The sequence below is a fragment of the Archocentrus centrarchus genome, chromosome 3, assembly GCF_007364275.1.
Source record: "Archocentrus centrarchus isolate MPI-CPG fArcCen1 chromosome 3, fArcCen1, whole genome shotgun sequence".
In the NCBI taxonomy this organism is placed as follows: domain Eukaryota; kingdom Metazoa; phylum Chordata; class Actinopteri; order Cichliformes; family Cichlidae; genus Archocentrus; species Archocentrus centrarchus.
In genome coordinates, this window is record NC_044348.1 from 31,240,463 (window position 1) to 31,263,890 (window position 23,428).

General features: G+C 40.2%; 1 protein-coding gene across 1 annotated transcript in view; it reads left to right on the plus strand.

Annotated features, from left to right (window-relative positions):
- ntrk3b (neurotrophic tyrosine kinase, receptor, type 3b) overlaps positions 1-14,125 on the plus strand; it is a 230,823-nt gene extending 216,698 nt beyond the window's left edge. Inside the window, exons 16-17 of the mRNA XM_030726087.1 lie at positions 7,920-8,078; positions 13,603-14,125. Of these exons, the coding sequence (XP_030581947.1) occupies positions 7,920-8,078; positions 13,603-13,788 (345 nt within the window). The 3' untranslated portion in view covers positions 13,789-14,125. The remainder of the gene's footprint in view (positions 1-7,919; positions 8,079-13,602) is intronic.
- The last annotated feature ends 9,303 nt before the right edge of the window (positions 14,126-23,428 follow it).

Below are 23,428 nucleotides of genomic sequence, written 5' to 3' on the forward strand. Positions count from 1 at the left end.
CTGATGAAAGGGACAGATTTATAGTAGCAAGAAGCCAGGGGGAGATGACAGGTAGAACCTCTTTAATGAATTTAGGAGGGATAATGTCCACTGGGCAGGAAAACTATTAAACCAATTAACAAATCATTGATATCTGAAAGATTTGTTGTTGGTGCTGTCATGTTAGAAAGGAGAGCTGAAAATCTAGCAGCCGAGTGATCTTTGAAGATGCAAGACTGAACAGTTGTCTTCCTGGAATGATCATGAGAAAGGTGGTGGATCAGACCAAAACTACATGGGAGGAGCTTGTCATTTATTTGAAGTTAGTTGGGACCACAGTAACCAACAACACCACTGGCTGCAATGGATTGAAATCTTGCAGTGCACAAAATGTGCTCGAGAAAGCACATGTACAGGCCCGTCTTAAGTTTGCCAGGGAACATTTAAATGATTCAGATAAGGCTTGGGAGAAAGTGCTGTCTTCAGATGAAACCAAAATCGAGCTCTTTGGCATCAACTTGACCCGCCGTGTTTGAGGGAAGAGAAATTCAACTTCAAGAAATGCCTTGAATAAATGTGCTTGCCAACAAGGGTGTCTCCACCAAATACTAAGTCATGTTTTGCTTGGATATGAAATACATATTTGACTCAGTGACATGCAAATCATTTATAACTTTTATGTAATGTGTTTTTTTCTGGATGTTTGGTCTCTCCATTAAAGTAAAACTACCATGAAAACTGGAGAACTGTTCATTTCTTTGTGAGCAAACTTAGAAATTCAGCAGGGGGTCAAATACTTATGTCCCCCACTGTATCCCCATAACTATTCTTACTTTTTAGCTGTTTTTGCCCATACCTAATCCTGTTGATTTAATCTTGACATTGATCGCTGGGTTGCACTTTATATTTAAACCACTGTATTTATTGTAAAGTGTTTATAGTAGATTTTGATAATGAAATTCCTTCTTCCTAGAGAGCGTTGACTGGATGTTGTGAAAGGGTTGTTCTTTAACATGGAAAGGATCCTGTGATCATCCACCACAATTGTCTTTCATGGCTGCTCCCTTTTTCACAGAACTTACTAAAATTCTTAAAACTCTTGAGCTGGTCACTCATAATGTACAAACACTATCAATCTGATGGATTGTTCGTTCAAGCGGAGGGTGGCCTGTTTCGTTTGAATTGAGATCCTTTAACTGCATGTTGTGGGTCCTTAGAAACACATTCCAAACGCAAATGCAATATTTAGAATGTACTCCAGACCTTTAACCCACTTAATTGATGAAGAAATAATCAAGAAATAACCCACAATGAATTGACATTTTTAAAAATTCTTTAAAAGTTAAAGCACTGCTTTTCTGTAACCCTTAGAATAAAGCTGAATGTCTGCTCTTTATCTTAGTCTATCTTGGTGCCAAAATTATGAAAACTGTGTCAATGTCCAAACATTTCCTGACCTGGTTGCATCCAAATGCTTCATATTATGCAGAACAAAGTCAGCATCAACACCTTTCTTTCCACTGTATTATCAGCCTGGCGAGCTAGATACAGAAAATAAAGCAAAATTGCATGATAGCAATAGTGCAATGTGTATGTGTGTGTCTGTTTTAAAAACCTTCAGAAAGTTTCACCACCCACTGGCATGCAGTGGCCAGAGTAGATACCACTTTATCTCCACTTGGCAGCAACGCAGCAGGTAGAAACCTAATGGACATCATAGCCTCTAAAAGTGAACTTGTGTTTGCTGCTGTTTGAGCTGGGAGAGCAAAGATAGCAACACGGTTAAAGCAGGGAGAGAGAGTTTCTCGAGATGGTTATCGGGGGCCTTTAAGATGTCTGAGGCCTCCTAGGGCTCCCTGCAGGCCACGGAGCGCCCATCGAAGAGCCCGACTGGGCCAGTAATCTATCCCCCTGCCATGCTGCTATGCTCTCCACGCCGTTAATCCAATCACTCCCCTGCCACGGTGGGACAGGCAGAGCACTAATCCAGTTTACACAGCAACAAAAAAAACCCCAGACTCATTCCTCACTCCCTGCAGAGCATTGCCAGCTTCTTGATGTGACATTGAGTGAGAAAGATGAGGATAATTACAGGGGCAATTATTTTATTTTTATTATGTGTTCAGCTTTTTTTCTCCTTTTCCCCCATGTTCCAAGATAATTACCATGGCCTTGTCACAAAAACCCAAGGTGATGGCATGCAATCATTTGGGAAGCAGCGAGTCAGCCAGTTTAACGCCCCGTGCCACGGCTGCTCCGTTTGAATCATTAGTATGCATCTGATGAGGCTGAGCCTTGCATGCAGTGGGCAGGGAGGACCTCAGATAAGTCATTTAGACTAACGGGTACTTAATTAATTTTGTTTAATCTTTATAAAGCTCCACAGAGGGACAGATTGGTATACAGCCCCTCGCCAACTTCTTCACCTCACACTCAGCCCACCTAGCTTACCTCGACCCAGAGGTTTTGCATAATAGGGGCAACTAGTCTCTGCATCAATATTGGCTTAATGTTGTGTACAATGCTAAACTATGTCATGTGTAATGAGACCAGGTGGAGTCTACGTCTGTGTTCATTTGGCCCTTAGCTTGAAGTGAAACCCTAAAGAATAAGTTTAAGGGTGTATGCAAGGAAGAACTACTGCCAGTGGCATCGTCAATAAGTGTGTTCATTCAGAATGTGGAGAAAGGGCACCTTACTTGGAACACCTCTTGAATTTATGTTTATCTTAATTACTATTTTATCTGTCCTGCTACTGAAGGAAAAACAGCAGCTTTGATTATCTTCCAAGGTGGTGACGGATCATAATTGTTTAGGCTGGGAGCTGGCGGGGAGAGACTCGAGAAATTAGGAGGGAAAGGAATGCATCTGTGTAACACCTCAGATACCCTTGAGCAACTTATAGAGAAGCAGTGTTTCTATAGGATTCAGCAGAATCATACAAAAAATGTGTCCATTGGTGGGATTAGTGGAAGACAGCGGCTCTGAGGTATAAACGTGTGTAAATGTGTTAATGTGAAGCAGCAAGATGGAGGTAAAAAATAAACGTCTGCCCAGCAAACGCTCGTCGGGGGCTGGGAGCGTTTACTTTTTTGTTTGTTTTGTTTTGTTTTGTTTTTTGCTGACATAATTCATACTTAATTCTTGCAATTATGTTTTATGAGAAAAATGTGACAGTGGCCATTTTCATGGGTTAATTTTCTAAGATACAATACGTACATTAATAAACATCTTTTCGTACACGCTTTTATCTGTTTCTTTTCTATGTGCGAGTGGATGGATTTGAAGAGGGATGTAAAGCGTATTCGCTGAGCATGGAACGGAAGTGAAGTCACGTCCTCCAGTTTGACATGCTGGAGGTTAATGGAGTGTGATTCTGATTCTCAGTCAGCATATAGATGTTGGTAAAGAAAAGCGTCTTGTTGACCTGCAGGGCCTGTGTACAAATATCGATTTGTGTTCAGTGCAAGGAAAGCAAGCAACTTTGGTATAACACTGCCAAGTAAACACTCTACACACCAGATATCGACTTAGTCGGGACACCTGAGACAGGCGGCTACAATCTGGAGTTCAAGGTCCAAAATGGCACAAAATACCTACAGCCAGGTATTTTGTGTCTATATAAACGAGGACACAAAAAACACCTTGAGGTTCTTCTTTCTTGTAAGACGATGGGTTTCCACTGTATATGTCATAATGAGGCTTACAAACCATTTACCAGGCAGTTCTTTGAGGCACCGTCAGGAGTCCTCGGAGCTCTTTTTTTTTTAACTGAACACTCTTCAGTTCATTTTTGTGCATTAAAATGACTTTTAAGTCATCAAAATTAACCTTTTCCAAAGAAGGTTGTGTTCCTCTTTTAAATGTCAGTCTCACTTCAGCTTCAAATTTAGCTTAGTATAATATCTAACCACTTTAAAAAGTCAAAATTAGCACCTTTTCATCACTAAAATAAAGCAGATCGTACCCCACAAGTTAGTTCTGAGTCATATCTGTTTTGCACCTACTATCTGCCAGGTTTTGCTGAAACTACAGAAAAAGCTAAAGTTGGCTTGTTAATACATTATGACTCATTTAGACTATGAAATATTGATAATGAGGGACCTGTGGCTTTATCAAAACGCTCAATTAATTTGTTAAAAAGAAAAAGAAAATCCCAAATTACTGTTTTTAAAGCTACCATTTAAAGAATGCTACAGACTCCAGGTGACTGGAGACTGTGATGAACAAAACTGAAACCTTGTGCAATAAATGTTGATCTTGTTGGTTATTTTCTTTTACTGAGTTAAATTTTATCTTAGTTTAGCATGAAGTAGATTTTAATCACTATTTTGTCATCGTTACCTGATGATAACGTTGGAGTAAGTCTCGCTCGTAGTGGAAGAAGAGTCACGGTGTGTAAAACACCCGTTTTATTGAGTGCGCAGAGAGCCCAGCTCAACAGAGAACATTGAAGGTTGTCAGCTAATGCTAGCAAACCTGGTTAGCAAGCTGCATCCATAAACACAGGCAAAGCTATCTGCTAATTAACAGTGCCTGAAGGCCCGACGTACTCTAGTGGGCCCTGTGTTCACTGCCCGGCACCGTGGAGCCCAATTGGCATTTGCCGTAGAATACCAGAACTGACAGACCCACCACTGGCACCCTGTGCTTTTCACAGATGACAGCAGGTTCACCCTGAGCATGTGTGACAGGCATGAATATATCTGGAGAAGCTGTGGAGGATGTATATGCTGTCTGTAATATCATTCAGTATGACCGGTTTGGTAGTGGGTCAGATCTCTACCGGCTGAGAAACGACACCCTGACTGCTATCAGGTATTGGGATGAAATCCTTGGACCTACTGTCAGATTGTATGCTGGCGCAGTGATTCATGGGTTCCTCCTGGTGCACAACAATACCGGGCCTCATGTGGCAAGATTATGAAGGCAGTTCCTGGAGGATGAAGGAATTTATACCATTGACTGACCCCCACACTCACCTGAACTCAATGCAATAGAACACCTCTGGGACACCTCTGTTTCGGTCCATCCAATGCCACCAGGTTGCACCTCAGACAGTCCATGAGCTCAGTGATGCCCTGGTCCAGATATAGGAGGAGATCCCCCAGGACACCATCCATCGTCTCATTAGGAGCATGGCCTGATGTTGTCAGGCATGCATACAAGCACCTGGGGGCCGTACAAACTACTAAGTACCATTTTGGGTTCCTGCAATGAAATTTAGGAAAAAAATGGAGAAGCCTGCCACATTATTTTTTCACTTTGATTTTTTGGGTGTCTCTGAATTCAGCCCTCTGTAGGTTGATAATTTTCATTTCCATCAAACAATTTGGTATCTTTTTGATCCACATTACCCAGTTCATATCAGTATACAGTTGATATCCAGCGTGATTTTTTCCCCCATTAAGATCTGTGTTTTCAAAGTGTTCCTTTAAATTTTTGAGCAGTCTATAAAGAATCCATACAAAACACAAGATGACAAGACTTGAAAATCTCTTAATATGAAGAAATATATTGACAATGCTAAACAAAGCAGACATGACACAGAAAACCAAAACCGTGAGATATCAAAACCTGGTGTCCAAGACCCAGGGACCGTGACCAGTAGCCAGCAGCGGAAGAGCTAACACGTAAACGTGGTGCTTTTAAAACCTAATGTAGGACTTTGAGAAGGTTGCAGATGAAGGACATATAGAGGAAAACAAACAGAGGCCTCATACTCAGCAACTAAATTTGATGAAGTGTACAAACTAAAGGACGCTCTGAATAAATGCCTAGGAAGGAGCAGGCTTTTGGCAGACTGACAAATCTCATGTTTCTTTGAAAACATCCACCAAGATTCATCTGCTGCGTCAAGCTGACACACAGAGATTGTGTTTGACTTTCAAAGGAAATGTGCAATGAGCGCGCTACGGAACTAGGAGGTAATTAGTAAGACTCGAGTTGATTTTTTATTTTTTTTTCTCGATACTTAAAATGCCACGCAGCACTCACAGCTGAAGGCACACAGATGTTGGAGCCGGTAAATGGAGTTGGGAAAAGAGCTTATTATGATTAAATGAATCTGATTGTGTTGTAACCCAGAGGTACAGATAGGAGGAACCATGTGAGGGTGAATGCAGCTACAAGCTAAGAGGTTTTTCCTAATGATGATTTCAGAGCCTATGGCATGTCTGACTGTGGATTTTATTTTGTCCTAAAGCACAGAAAATGAGCTCAGAAGGATGGGTGGATGGATGGGTGGGTGGGTGGATGGATGGATGGATGGATGGATGGGTGGATGGATGGATGGATGGGTGGATGGGTGGTTTTGATGATGGACAGATGATAGATGTGTGTCTGATATGCTGCAGGAGTACTTTCACTGACTTCGAGATAAAAACCTCAAAGGGGCTTAAAGCCCATCGTGTTTTATCTCGACAAAACTGTCAAGATAACAACAGCAAAGGCCAAAAACTGAACCAGATAACACAAATAAATGACAGCAGGAAGTGATAGGACAACAGAATCCTTACAATTAGTATTGAAAGTAGTACTTTGTATTTGTATTACAGTGTTATAAGATAATAGTGATGTGATGAAGTAGGATTAGGACATAAACTAGAATGTAGTGTGTAATATAAATCAGACTGCTGTCTGTTTAGGTCTGTTGGCAACAAATATGCTGTTGGTTTCATACTGTCTGTTGAAAGCTGTCAAATGTTTACTCTTAAGATTAAATTAGTGCCAATTAATTAATAACTTTAATTATAATTCCACTATCAAAAGCATCTACCTTTTTGTCTGGAAAGGACTTTTGAGAGTAACCTGCAGTAAAAACCTAAAGAAAAAACTGCTGATGATCCTTTTTTTTTGTGCACCTTTTGCCACATCTTGTTGTCTCTCTGCTCATGGACTCAGCATGTGACCTGTGGATTGAACTCTGGTCATACGTATATGGTTATGACAGATATACAGATACGCAGCTCAGTAAGATCCCGATTGTTGCTAAACTTTTCTGACAATTCCTCACACTAAACATTTCTCCAGCAGATGCCGAGCCACCTGCATGCTAATAACGAACCTCCGTCTGTAGTAAACTTTGACTATTGAGCACCACAGTAATCACTGTAAGTGATACTGCCCTCATATTCTGAGCTGAAACTTGCAATACTCTGCAGCTCATTCCCACATCGGTCTTATTCAGCCCGACACCGCCGTGATTAAAACACAGTCACTGACACGAATGGGAAATAGATCTTAAAACAATGCCTGCTAATGGAAGCTGATGATTAATGAGCGATTGTTTAATCGATTAATATCCACCCTGGAAGGATTTACTGCAGGGTTGGGGGGGGGGGGACTTCATTTCATGTGCTGCTGGTTTGCAGACACCAAAGAGCTTCAAGCTGATATGTGCTATTCTTCAACTGTCCCTGCCTCATGCAGATCTCATAAACGCAGGTTTGCGTGTCGCCATGTCGAATTCAAACACTTTCCTTAGAAACCTTATGAGCTTCTTTACCGTGAGGATACATAAGCGTGCATTCAGCAGTTCTCTTCTCCTCTTGGTTGATTTATTTAAAAACTGATTAAATTCCACATTCAGCTCCATGCTGTGAGACTTTGATCCTCTGCTTAATGCAAGCACTTCTGCAGAAAAAGGATTGCGATTTTACTTCAAGAACAAAGGGGCCGTTTTATATGATAACCTAAAGAGTTTCTCAATGCATACAAAGCAGTCAGCATTTTTCTATGTTGCATCAGTGTCAACATTCAGCGGCACAGCCAGCATTCATGAAATGTTAAGCCCAGCATATCAGTTGCATGTAAGGACAGTTAATCCCCAGACACTAGGGAGTTGCGTTGATGACTGAGTCTTCTTATCGCTGTCTTAGCTGCAACATTTCTGTTTGCAATAAAGATCTCCTCCCCTCTCTCCTCTGCTCTCCCCTCAGGTTGGAGGACATACCATGCTACCTATTCGCTGGATGCCCCCAGAGAGCATCATGTACAGGAAGTTCTCCACAGAAAGCGATGTCTGGAGCTTTGGAGTCATTCTGTGGGAGATCTTTACCTATGGGAAGCAGCCTTGGTTTCAGCTGGGTAACAACGAGGTAAAAAGCGCCTGAAGCATAGATGGATAAACCTCCATGAGATGCAGCACACATACATTATCAAAGGCTGTACTGCAGAATTTCATGCACACACTGGAAATTATAGCTCCAGGTCACCCAGTGGTAAATGTGTCTACTTTTCCATTTCCAAACATCAGTAGGGCAGCTTATTGCAAAGCACATCAAAATCTTCCGGTACATGGCGTCAGCGGTGAGGAAAGGAATCCTGAGCTTGCTAATGGCAGGTTTAAGTGACCGCTGCCATTTTGGATCTTAATCTACTGCCTCGTGTTGCTTCTACACTCTTTGGTGAGGTGATAAATTGATGCCGCTTTGCCATTAGACAAGATGCCACATTACATAACACCCACGATTGGTCTGTTTTGTCATTGGAGGCTTTGCTTTAAATCAATAAAGTTCAATTAGGATTACGCTTGTAGGATAAGCATAGGCAATGCAATTAAATAGAAACATCAATAGAAGCATCGATGTGCTTTTGGGCTTGACACAAATGTGACATTTCCAAATTTTTTATCTTGTGCAGAAGGCGTTTTGAGGCACTGTAAACGAAACACTCGGCTGATTAAACTGTGATGAGATGAGTGCTTTATTATATCCCAGCCAAAGAGAAAGGGAAACTGTTTTCCAAATGTAATTTTGTACCTACAGGTACTGCAGACTGAATTGTTGTACTTATTATTCAGTTATTCAGATGTGTTTAAATCATTGAAACATTACTGCAACAATTATGAATGAGCATTAGTGACTCAGTGACAGTGATAAAGTATCACTGGGGTACTGCAGGAACTTGTTTCAAACAGGCCTCATACTCCTCTGGGCTCCACAGGCTCTACCATCCTCCTCTGTGGAGCTGCACTATAAAGTCTGATTGCACTTTCTCTGCCATCCCCTATCAGTCTATGCCGTTTTTTGCTTTTTTGTTAGCTCCAAAAAACAACAAAGAGTAATATATGCACTCTATGCAGAGAAAAACAAAACATTGTGTCCAGTCCCACAACAGAATATGTTAGAGAATTTATTGCACCTCTGTGTCAGTCAGGTGTAGTTCCAGCATGTCTGACGTGGGGCTCTAGGTCATGGCAACTTTGCACTTTCTGGCAAATGAGGATTCACACTAATATATTTTGAAACAACTAGGACTGGCCTTCTGCAGCATCCCAAAGAAAAAAAATAAAAGCTCGATTTTAACATGAGTCATTTTAAAGGGCTGATTTAAAGTAAACACTGAAATAAGCTATCTGAAACAACCATTCTGCTAAGCGCCCAATGGCCCAATCACCTGCTTTAGGTTTTTATGTGACTTTTTGGGAATGGTTCGGTTACAGCATGGACCATTAATAGGAGGGAAGGTGGAAAGTTCTTACTGTTTGATGTATTTATTTAAACCAGAGAAATTAAATGTAAGATGAGACGCAAAAAGACTCTAGCTGAGAAGGTAAACCTTTAGTGCACTGGGTGCAGCGATTCCCAGCTGTTTAAGTATCACTCATGGGTTTGTAGTTTTGTTAAACAGTGCCTAACTGAAGATGGTGTTTTACTGCCCTAAAATCAACTGGAAAAAGGACCAAGACCAGCCAGAATGGAAAGTGATCTGTAAGGTACAGCGAGGGAAGTAATTATTTGATCCCTGATGAATTTGTAAGTTTGCTCACAAAGAAAGAAAGAAAATGAACAGTCTCTCATTTTTATGGTAGTTTCATTTTAATGGAGGGAGACAGAATATCAACCAAAACTCCAGAAAAGAACACATTACATAAAAGTTTAGTAAAAAATATTTGATCCCCAATCAAAACATCAGTACTTGGTTCTCAGTATTTGGTGGGGCACACATCTCAGGAGGGATTTTGGCCCCCTCCTCTTTACAGAAACTCCATGGATATGCCTCCCCAAATCCTTTAGGTTTCTTGGCTTCTTGAAATTTCAGCTTCCTCCACAGATTTTCTATAGAATTGAGGAGACTGGCTAGGCAACTCCATGACCTTAATGTGCTTCTTCCTCAGCCATTCCTTTGTTGCCTTGGTGGTATATTTTGGGTCATTGTCATGCTGGGACACCCATCCACAGCCCATCTTCAGTGTTCTGGCTGAGGGAAGGAGGTTCTGAGCCTCTCAGCTAATCCACCACCTTTCTTATCCTCACCTCATGAGGCGAGAGGTTGCATGAAGCACCAGACTGAGGACGATTGATGGTCATTTTATATTTCTTCCATTTTCGAATAATCACACCAACAGTTGTCACCTTCTCACCAAGCTTCTTGCTAATAGTTTTGTGCAGGTCTACGATCTTGTCCCTGACGTCCTTTGGCAGCTCCAGCCTGTGGGTCTGGAGAGGGTGGAAGGTTAGAAATTGATTCTGTGGAAAAGTGTGATTTATATAGTTGCGATCAGGAATTGATTGACTGATTGATTGTATTTGGTGTGCCTCATGGGCACACGGCCAATCTGTGGGAGCCAGAATCCTGGCTGGGGTTTTAGGGGATCGAACATTTATTTCACTCAATGTCATGCAAATCAATTTCTAACTTTTATATAATGTGTTCTTTCTTTAGTTTTGGTTGATATTCTGTCTCTCTCCATTTAAATGAAACTAAAATTAGAGGCTGGTCTAGTTGCTTGTTATGTGAGGGGGCTGGAGTTACACTTTGTAATCAGAGGATCAGAGGCCCCCAACTGTGATCACAGAACTAGGGTGACTAATCACACCCTTGTTTTCACTTTCACTTGTCTATTAGACCATGTTATCATATTTGCAAGTATATAATGTATCTACAAAGGATGCATACTACACTCTGAAGCTCTGACAGGAAGTGCGACATCTCCACGCTCCAATTGGCTCCAAGCACAATGTCAAGTAAAAACAAAGGTTGCAAATCATCAGGGCTTTGTACTATTAAGCAAAGTCAACATACATATTATCTGTATTATCTGGCTTTACTTACCAGAAGTTTGGCGATAAGAGGTGGCATTGGCAACATACGACCAATCAGAAACACAGACAGATCTACTTGTAGCTCAGCGGCTGACTTTACACACAAAGATGAACCTGGACTGTGGGAAAAATATGCATTGGTTAAACACATAATGCAAGCTGAAAACAACACAGCTGCGCAGCCAAAGCAGCAGATTGTGAGTGTGTGTGGTCAGCAAGACTGGAAAAGACCTTCTGTAATAATAAAATCTAGCCTATTTGAAACCAGGAAGGAAAACTGGTAAAAATGCTTATTCTGTAAGTTTACAGACTTATATCAGAGCTCTATCACTAAGACACAGAGGAACCTGATGGATTGCCATTGTTGTTCTATTAAATGAATGCAGCCCCCATGGTGTTTAGCATAGACTAACATAGGCTTAGGCTTTGTGCAAATTTGATATAAGGTCAAGAGTTACAAATAGATTCTCTGTGTTAGGATCGTACATTAAAGCTAATAGAATAATAACATTGTTGTAAAAGTCTTTGCACCCACAAAGGAAAAAAATGAGGAATAGAGTTGTTTAAGAATCTGTATTTATTATGTAAATATAGTAAGTGAAGGATAAACACTTTAGATGCTATTAAGATACTTTAGACCCTCTTACTGTCTCAGCACAGAGGTCCGAGGGATCATCCAGGAATGGTGATACTGTTTTTTGTAGATTTGATTGGTCAGTATGCAGTGATTTCATACCTGTCATCTCTAATTTGGAACATAACATGCTCTGAAGCAGGTAAAGAGAGGAGCCAGTGACAGGCTCAATGAATGAAAAAGGAGCCTTTATTGGCTGATTAATGCCAGTAGAAATAATCAGACCCAGGTGAAACTAAAACAGACGAGGTAGACAATCATAAAGGAGGGAAAGGAAGCAGGAAGTAAAACCAAGGCACTGCACTGCACATTCAGAATAAAGTAGGAAGCAAACTAACAGTGAGCCATGAAGACTGAGGGCGTACTCACACCAAGCGTGGCTGCCTTGTACCAAGACCAAGCATGTTTGTCCCCTCTTTCCACTGCCTCACTGTCCTGTGCTCACACTGCTCTTTACATGCAGACCTGAGTGCACTTCACTCTGTTTCAACATCTCAACTTCGCTTCAGAGAGCACAATGAGGTTCATGATTTTATGCATTTTGTAGCTTAATTGGAATCAGTGACACACTGGCCTCACACGCGTGTTACAGATTTATTTATATAACACAGCGATTTTCACATAGGCGGTCTTTGTCACCGAGGAAGCGTGTGCACTGTGCTCGTGTCCAACTGAGCAAGGCCCACCATCAGTCGGGCCAGGGCACAGTTGACTTGACTGTACTAGTCCTGGAAGTAGAGCTGGTGTTTGGGGCGTTAAACACACTTATGGGCAAGGCAGGGACCGCCTAGTGTGAGTACACCATGAAGCTAAACATGATAACTGAGAAAGGGGAACACTAGGAACACAAAGATAAACAAAAATACCAACAAATAAAACAGGGATCCAAAAACGTGACATACCACTGCCCCCTGCAGTGTCTCTGTGCACCACAGTTAGACAACCACTGAGTGCAGTTTCCAAACCACTGCAGTTTCTACTACTGCTTGATTGTAATGTTTGTGATTGTGGTGTTATGCATAGAGGCTGCAGACAGTCTTAAAGGTAGCCTGTCTGCATTTGGAGATTCTTGCCATTAGGTAAGACTGAATATAACAACAGAAAGTAAACAAACAGTGGATCAAGTGTGTCCCCACTGTTTCGTTCTAATAATGTGCACTGGCTTTGATACACTTGAGTACAAACCAAAGTAAAATCGCATTTATTTAAACACAGATCAAGTTCGTCATACGTTCCTTCCAGAAAATTAGACTTCAGATATCAGTAGATTATCAAATCCTTTGTTCTGACACTGTTGTTGTGCTGCAAGTTTGCAAGAGCGTGAAATTGCATGACACCATAATATGCCTTACGGGGAAAGTTTCTGTTTTCCCTGTTCAGCTGTGTTGGTAATTTCCACGCCTTGAAAAGTGAAAACTTAAAAAAGAACACGATGTTTGAGCTGGTTTTGATTGGTACATAAGTGTAAATAATAATAAAAAAAATCACAGCTTTTCCGTAAACCCCTCCCCCCCCATCGTTTCACTCAGATAGACCCCTATCCAATCTGTTAAACTATAGTGCCCCAGCAAATGAAGTCAAATTGTCACGACAGCAGTGAGTCATCTGGCTAATTAGTGCACAAGAACAACAGAGAGAAGATCAATCAGGCTTTTAACAACATCTAAAACATCCAGCCCCACCAAATAGTGAGTATTTTTGTTAGTTGGTGCTGTGGGACAGGGGGAAAAAAAAGTCTTGTTTCCCCTTTATTATTGCACAAATTTAGGACTGAATGTGTTCTGTTTATTTCTTTCATCTCAGTTTCATTAGTTCAAACCTCAAAGGACAGTCTGCTCGGTGTCACCGCTTTCTCATTATGAACAAACCGAAGCAATCAGTCGGTGAGAATCGCCTGTCTCACTCCGCCTGTCTCACTCCGCCGCCCTGTCTCCTCTGCAGGTCATTGAGTGCATAACCCAGGGTCGGGTTCTGGAGAGGCCACGGATTTGTCCTAAGGAGGTTTATGACATCATGCTGGGCTGCTGGCAGAGGGAACCGCAGCAGCGACTGAACATTAAGGACATTCAGAAGGTCCTGTTCGCCATGGGAAAAGCCACGCCGGTCTACCTGGACATCCTGGGCTAGCAGCGGCCCGTGAGTGGCCTCGCCAGACGCAAAGATCGACAGAGACATACAGACAGAACGACCCACGCGGATCCAGGAATAACCAAACCAACCTGTTCCACTGTCGAGAAACACCTGCATTGTTTGGGAAGGACTTAAGTGCCTGCAACACTTTTGGATATAGTGGATAAAACGTATTCAAAAAACACGCACTTTTACATTTTGTTTACTTGTGTATACGATGTACAGGTTTGAAGAAGACTTTTTGGTTTTGTTTTTGTTTTTCCTTGAAAAACTGCAAAAATACACAAAAATGGAGACAGAAAGGGAAGTGGACTGGCAGTAGGAAAATGGCTGCAGTTTGATTATGGAGAGAAGACATCAGAGTTCAAATCTATCCTGGGTTTGGTTTTATGAATATATATAGAAATATTACATATATTTTATATTTATTTCTTTTTGTCAAGGTGTTGAAGAGTCTGCCATGTGTGTTGCTAAGGGCTTGGCCCTGTCTGAAGACGCCACCGACAAACTATTGGCAGGGACTTGGTGTTGAAAGCCTTACTTGCATTCTGATTGGCTGGCACTGAGCTCATAAAGGGAGCTCTTTGGAATAACACTGGATGGTTGGAAAATAGCAGCGTTCTGTAGAGGACCCACCCAATCAGACAACTGACAAATCTATTTTAATTTAAAGATAATGTACATATTGTAAAATTCTATGTGTCAGAATTATGTTAACTTATTTTTTCCGGTTACTTTGGTTCCTTTTCTGACTGTGATCTGGGTGGCTAAAGTATCAAGCTATGGTATTTGTTTTCATCCTAATCCAGAGGAGATTTCCTTGGGAATTATCCGTGTCAGTGCTGGTTGTCTAATGTGGTGAAGGTGAATGCCAGTGAATACAGTGCGAGAAGCCCACTGACACCGAATCACAGAGACTTTGGTGAGCATGGGATGACTCAGAGCCATGATTCAACATGACACTTTCCAAAGAGGTGATGAAGCCTCAGATTCACGTTCCTTTATTTTTTTGCGTTTTATGGCAAGAATTATAAGTTAGTTAGTAATATCTCACCCCTCAAACACACACACATACACACACACACATACATGCTTTGTCATATTCAAGCTTTTTGATGTAAAACTGTTAAAAAAAAATGCTTTTTGTAGCTTTGAGTGTACTCATCAGTCGTGAGTCGCAGGTTTGTCTTGCTTACGCAGCCTAATCTGTGTGTTAAAGGAACTATTTGACATTTTGAACATTGTGATTGCTTCCTTGCTGAGAGTTATAACCAATGCAGCGTTCATATCAGATTTTTTTAATATGTGGATACATCGAGGGGACGGTTAGCTCAGCTTAGCATAAAATGGTATCGTCACAGGGGATATCGTTAAGCTTTTTTTTAAAACTTGTTGAAAAGCACATTGAAATTTTAACTAACAAATAATTATCCCGACAGAGCATAGACAGCACCAGTCAAAGGTTTGGATACACTCACCCTGAGTGTTTTCATTTATCAGTGTGTCGGTGATTTTTCTTTTTATCTAATATTTATTTATTTATTTATAGAAGTTCCTTAGGTAAATTTCAGATTTCCCCCATATTATTATTCCTATTATGAAAGTAATAATTGTTTCAGTTCAAGCTGGATACAGTATAACAAACTGCTCGAGTGAATAGCCAACTAGAAACTTCCTAAACTTCAGACCGGCACAGCCCGGCTGGAAATGTTTTCTGTTGTCCACACAAGCCTGTAATCACACCTCTGATCATCATGCATATTCAGAGCTTCATTGATTATTTTTGATCTTCTGATGATTTACTAGTTGAGCTTTATTTTTCATCAACAACTTTACTTTTCAAATTCAGTTATCTCTGCTAAAAACGAGATATACGAAGCATCCGGGATCAGAAAGAGGCCGTAAAATGAAAATTAACAGTAAGTAATCCGGTGGCTTTGTTCCATCAGGAGTTCACTTAATTTTTAAAGTGTAAATATTTCATTACCATTTGGAACTAAACTACAAAACTCAGGTCAAAAAAGTCCTTTAAAATTCCAAAAGAAATCAGTCTCAAATAATTACACCACAGGGATTATTTAATTCAGCCTATACAAGTGCATCTTACAGCTTCTTCCCATGAGATTAATTTAAAAGGTGACTTTCTATATTACGCATTTATATCTATTTTGATTTTTAAAATCTTTTAAGAATTAGGAATTTGAGTAAACTGAGGTTACACACACATACACAGATACTTTTTTCTTTTAAAATGGGGATTTCCTGCTTTCGTTATTTATTTATTTTTTTTAAAGTCAGCCACATGAACACAAGCGCTCTCAACAGCATGCCAAACAGCAACAGGTGGTGGTGATATAACCCTAACCGCATAGAAATGTTGGCCAAGAAGCCTTGCAAACAATATCACAACACGGTCTGATGTCAAAAAAAGGAGAGCGGTGCACACCTCTGACACTGCAAAACAAAATCTTTGCTTTCCTTGTGCACATGTGACACCCCGGAAGGCTTTTTTCACAAACTCTGTTTTCACTGACCTAAAATGTATAGAAGCTTGTTTCCGCCACTAAAAATAAATAAATAAATAATTTGCCATCCATATGCCATCCATAAGCGCTAAGCCGAAATTTCGAGTTGTTAACACGAAAATTTGAGATACGTAACTCGAAATTTCGGCTTAGCGCTGCCAATCAGGAAGCTCCAAAAAAGAGGTCATTTCCTTGTTACCCGGAAGCAGATGCCGCCAGCGCATGCGCACTCAAAATGGTATAGTGACAGCATCAGTGAGCTAGCAGTTTCTAGCAAACGTGAACAAATTGTCGGGATCTTTTTGACCGTCAACAGTCAAAATGTCTTCTAGCAAAAAACAGCTGGATAAAAGGTGAGGAATCAGTGTTTTCATGTCGACCTGTTGGACAGCTGATACCTTCAGCTTCCTGCTTCCGTTAACAAGGAAATGATGTACCTGAGCTTCCTGATTGGCAGCGCTAAGTCGAAATTTTGAGATACTAAATTTCGGGTTAATAAGTCGAAATTTTGAGTTAAGGATGGCGATTTTTTTTTTTTTTTTTTTTTTTTAGTGGTGGAAACAAGCTTCTATAAAATGTCATTTAAATGTAGACAAAAAAAACAGAAAAAGATATCTAATTTAATTTATATATATATATATATATATATATATATATATATATATATATATATATATATATATATATATATATATATCTTGTAGATAAACTCTTGCTGCCCACACTTTGTGAACCACTGAATTAGAGCAATTAGTTAATCTTTTAACAATTGTTTTGCTTGTTTTTAAAGTAAGTATGTTTAATATGCATGTAACATGCTGCAAAATTGATTTTTATTTATTTATTTATTTACATACATCAGTTAAAGACATAACCAGAGTTTTTAAAGCTTTTAAGCATTTAAAGACTTTATTAACACTTACCGAAAACCCCAGAGGCTAATTTTGTTCCCCATTTCCGGTGTTTATGCCGAAGGTGCTGGCGCTAACCACTACAGATATGAGAGCTGTATTGACCTTATCATCTAACTCTTAGCAAGAAAGCAAAATGGGACATTTTTCCCCCAATGTAGGGCTCTCATTTTACAGTATTATAGGTTGATGTCATCAGGATCCCATCACTTTACACGTTTTTAAAAGAAACTCATCACTTTTTTTGTTTTTTATCCCCATGATGTCTTTCCCATCAGCTGTCCATGATTTAGCTGATTCTGCTACATTAGAGAGCAGAGACTGCAGCAGTTAGATACTTGTCTTAATTTTTGGACTGTATATCAAAAATAATAATCACTGAAGTGGATCAACTAATTGTGTGGTATTACAGCATATTTTTTTATAATTACAGTATTAACTGAGCTAGAAATGTGGAGAGTTTTATTCCAAAATTTGACCCAACCTCAAAACCTACAATCAAAATGATATTACTTTTGAAAAATCTCTCATAATGAAGTGCTCAGTTGACAAATTGAGTTATTTCTTACAGAGTGGATCCTGAAGCATTCTCACACACACCGAATGATAAACCTCAGGCAACTATTTTATTTCATGTTGTATCTGGATATATAGGGGGTTTGGGAAGGAGCTCTTCACACATCTCTTCCTTTATTATCTTGACACGAATTCTCACACTATCACAGTGTTGTCTCTGTTTCCCTCGGGACTGTGTAAATCATTAATGAGCATTCAGTTATTTCAAGAATTTTGTATGAAAGGCAAGATCCAGTCCATTGAGTTACCCAAAGCATTGAGTTTTTGTGTATTCTCTTGTGGTAAAGATAAACGCTTAAAGACATTATGACACAGACCGTAAGCATTTGCAGGGTATTGTAATCCTTTCATGGTGAGTTGAATATTCTTTAAAGTCTTTTTTTTTTTTCTCTTCTTGGATGAACTAACTGAACACTTTTTGAAGCAAAGTTGGCATATTACCATGTACACATGTTACAGAATATTAAAATGTGGTATAACATCTGCAGTATATAAAATACTGGTATTCCATGATAGATCTTTGTATTAATGTGACTCTCTTAAGAAAATGTCTTCAAACAATCAGACGATCTCTTTTTCCATTTTGTCCTGTCTTATAAAGATGTGTGAATTTGACTAAATCTTGTCTTCATCTAAATCTTTCACGAAGCTGAACAGCATGCGTTCAGTGTGTGTCTGTGTTGTCTGCTCCTCTTCTATCCACTGTTGATGTGATAGAAGTCATAAAAGTGTGTCTTCTCTCAGGTAGTTTGCTAAGTATTTCTACAGCTACATAGTTTTTGTCCTTGGACGCTACAAATCGAGTCCAAGGGGAAACCTGCTCTCATGAAAAATGAAGCCGATGCAGTTCCTCTAAGGGCCACTTACATCTTCCACATAGACTCCCCATTCTAAAATGCCCAACTTTACGTGTTTTACAGCCTTATAAAAAATCTGTTTTTTTTGCAGAGCTAATTTTCCTTTTCCTGATAACTGAACTGGAGTTACATTTTATTTTATATATTTTATTTTATGCTGAAGTCTCACTATGCAATCTGTTTGTGATAATATGGCGATTATCTTTGATCAACTGATAAAAATCACACATCTGTCGCTGTCTACATATGCAGAAATTCACATTAAGCACTTACATTCAGCGTCCAGCCAGAACCTCACAGATTTGAAACAGAAATTACTCCATAAATAGTGACGTAGGTGCTGCAATTTAACTGCAAAATGCTGCGGGCACTCGATTGGATCCAGAAGTGACAGAATTCGGATGAGAGGATGGAGTGCACAACATGAGCGCAAACTGAAAAGCACCATCACAGTCCAGAGGTCCAGTTCAGTGACTCAAATTGATTTCTTAATATAGCAATTAACCATAGAGACCAGGCTGCAAGCATATAAATGCCTGAGATTGGACATTTTATCAGGGCATCTATGAGTATTGACTATTTTGGGGGTTAGCGTCAAGTGGCAGTTTGAGGAACTGCTGTTTTCTCACATTTCTGCGTTGGCTTAATTTTTCAGCCCCAGAGGTTGCTGCTTGGTTTAAATGAAGCTGTTTAAAGGGTTAACGTTATGCATTATTAGGAGCATGGCTGCTTTGAGAGACAAGTGGGTCCTGACACCACCACTAGCTGCCAACTTGGCTTTACCTCCACTAATTTCAGTCACTGAATTAGACCTCTCAACCTTTTGTATGGATTTTTGGTGACTTTTGGAGCATTTTAATGCAACTATCTAAGAAGTAGTGTAGCCTGCAATGTGATTAACTGTATTAACAGCCTCTCCAAGAACTCTGTGCCCTAGTTGTGGTGAGAAATTCTAAATTCTTCAATCACAATACTAAATATTGTACTTTGAAAATGGGTATTTACAAACCAGTGGGTGACATTATGGTGGATATATGCAGAGTTCACTGCCAATTCTAAAGCTTTAGCTTGTGTTGGTTTACTTTAGCAGGCCTGAAGTCAGTGGCATACAGACATCAGCAGACCCTCGTGTTTTCCGTGGCGATGCTCTTCCAGCTTTCACTGCAGACACCTACAGCTTCCGCTTTCCGTGGAGCGTTTCTGTCCTTAAAGAAGGGAATGAATGCATCTTTATCAGACTGAGATCAAGCAGCTGATATCAAAGGAGGCTAGTCCAGCTCTTCACCCTGAAGAACTCGAGCTGAAAAGATCCGGCTGATAGATGAAGTGTCACGCAGTGAATCTTCAGCCGTACCTGCCCAACACACATGACCGAGTTTAACAAATCCAGTGAGGCGCTGAGCTGCTTTCTTGCACTTGCCTTCAAACTTGTTTCCCATTTTCTAGATTTTCTGTGCACAGCTTCCTTTTATGAGCCCAAATGTTGATCGTGTCAAACCAGCTACCTTTGATAACTCATCATTTTTTTCTTCACTTGCATGGTCACCTCATGTGAGCCCTTTAATTCATGAACTAATGACAGGGTCCAATTAGCAAGGGCCTGAAAGGGCTATACCTCCCACACGGTTCTTTCAACCCACTCAAGACACAAATGAGATTTGGCACTTTAATGCAGCATCTTTATTTTACTTTAAAATTGAGCGAGCTGAGCCACTGCCTGAATCATGGCTCTGAGGTAACAATGAGCCACAACTGCTGATCTCACACAGATTTAGTTTCTTCCTTCTTCAGCAGGTCAACCTCTCATGTTGGAAACAGAGTTAAGATAACAAGAATGGCAGAATCTTTGGTCCTTATCTCATCTTCATGTACAGCACACAGATGGGCCACAGCACTAAACAGACCGGTGAAGTGAATAATATTGATTGTCTTGTTTCTGGGAAACCAGAAATGATATTTACATCCACCTGAGTATTGCTGCAAACCAAGCACTGACCCAACAGTGGCCCCCACCAAGAGGTGAATGAGCCACACCACAATAACTACCCAGAATGACTCAACATAGAAATCAAGGCCTGATAAAGCCTCCAAATGTCAAGATGGCGTATTCACAGGATATGCCAGAACGCTGAAACCTGCAGCCCTCAGCACCCAAAGAACCTGGTGCCAGACACCACAGGAGACCCTCAGAGGCCCCTGCTCTGTGCCCCGATGGCACTACGGTAACTGACACAATATCAGGCAGACTGTCTTAATGCTGTGGCTGATCAGCATAAGTTCTACTGTAAATTTACCCAGCTTCATAACAATCAGCGCACACAGGGAAACACTTCGGTTTTCTAGTGGCCGCGGTTCCCAGTGTTGTTTTAGCCATCTGCCTGCAAACAACAAGAAAGCGGAGACACAGTCAGCGCTCAGGGATTTGAGGTCAGTAAGCAGCGTGTTATGATGGTGGTACTATAATTGTTTATTGATTTACAATTACAAAGTGTTTTGTGTGCTTAGGATTCAGTGTGTGTGTGTGTGTGTGTGTTCGCTCATACTAGTCTGGAGTGTATCAAATATCCAGTTTGTGTTTTCTGGTTGTTGCCCAGCATCAGCTGGAGAAAAGTACCACAAATATAACACAATACATTTTTTCCTGGTAATTAAGTTTAGAAGAGTTGGATTGTTTCGAGCGTTTGATGACCGGCTTAGTTTTCAACAGTGAGCGCGAGTAAAAGCTAACAGGCTGCCACAGAAAGGTGCATCACGGGCTGTTTGCAGCTTTAATGTTAAAAATGTAAACGGCTGAAGTTTCATTTCGTTTCATCTGGCAGCTACCGAACTACGACAAACAGCAGTGTACTTTCACACATTTAGTGCTGAATAACTAGAGGAGCTACGAAAAGGCAAATCTGTACACAAACTGATGGGAATTTGGTTTTCCAGGTCACAGTTTGTCACACACACAGAGAGTGAATGATTGAATGCATGGCACACCTTCTTATAGGTGACTATTGTTAGGATTTAGATTCATTCACAATAATAATATTATTGCTATGCCTGTAGAGCAGCAGCAACATTTATTTTTATTGTCGGTCGTTTCTCGGGCAAATTGTGAGGTGGTAACAAAGTCTGTAACCATGCATGTGGAAAAGCATACAAAAAGAACAATTACGCAATTATATTTGAATTGCATTGATTGAGCTATTGATATAGATATTTCATTATTATCAATAGTCATTTATTGTGACACACTAATGATGAAGATAAGCCTTTTGGCATTAGATTTTAATTTATGCCCTATATGTAAAAATAAATCTTTCAGTCAAAATGAAATTTATTCCAACTAAACTGCTGAAAACTTTGTAGTTTGAGTAAAACACCTGATAGGTTCAGATCATTTTAATAACTCAGAGAACAAACACACAACTCTTTTGAACTTGCGCAAGGAGGAGAGATCCGTTCCTTGAACTCAGCTCGCGGCTGAGCGGAAGTTATCTGTCCTGAAGGACGGCTTCCTGCACAGCGCTTTTATTCGGACTTTCACAATAAGATCACGTGGGTTACACCAAACGCAGTTTACAGCATGTAATAAACAACATTCTTGGCTTTTTCCTTACCATATATGGTCGTAAGCATACTGTGACGTGCGCATGTGACATGGCGTATACGAGACACGTATCCTATATGTGTTCTCTGCAGGCTTGAAACAGCCTGCAGGTAACTACAACTTCCTTTGTAAGAAATGTCACCACGTGTTCCCATTTCAAACATAAAAACAACAGTATCATATGTACATAAAACAACTTATAGAAAATATACAAACAGAAGATATGATAATTTATAATAAACAGAATGGAATTTATACCATAACTCCAACAACACCAAACTGGGGGGGTGAGTAAAACCCCTCTGTTCTCAGAGGAGAACACACTCAGACATTTAAGAACTGAAAACTGTTTTTAGAACTGTGAGTGTGATACATCTTTAAGAGCCTAAACAAGTCCAGCTGCCTTTGACTCAAGCACTTTGGATTACCATAAATTGGATGACTAAGAACCTCCGCAGACATAAACACACACACACACACACACACACACACAAAACTAATATTTTTGTACAGATGAACAATCTTCCATAAATCAAAGACACTGATTTTACCTCCAGAATTAAGTGTTAAATAAAACTAATGTAAGGTGCCATGCTAAATTCATGGGTGAATTAAAATATTAATTACTGAGAGCACATTCTGCATATTTTTAATTATTGAGAGTGTGGTAAAATGTCAACAAATAGAGGATAAGATGTGAGGCTCGTGACGTAGCCCACAGTAAACTGACTGACTCCTGCAGCCAGGAGCAGAGTATTAAACGTGAACGTAGAGACATGATGCATATTTTTAGATTCGGTGTGACTCACGCTCTCCAAGGATGGATCACCTCTGATGGAAATCATGAGAGAAAGTCCATATTCAGTTTAGAAATCATAGAAAGGTCACCCTCCCTGTAGCTCCAGAACTACAATTTTAGATTCTTCACAGTTACAAAGTAATCAAGCAGTTATTGTGTGAACATACACTGAGTTAATTGATATTGCATAAACAGTGAGTGTGAAGTCCTGATGAAGTCACCGCTATTGATGTTTTTCTGGTGAGGTGCGGCACTTGATAGATTAAGGTCAGCGATGTGATGGAGATCAATATGTTGCTCAGCTGCACAGATGGGAGCAGGATTTAAAAATACATAAAAATGATCAACACAATAGGGCATCTGTCAATGCCTTT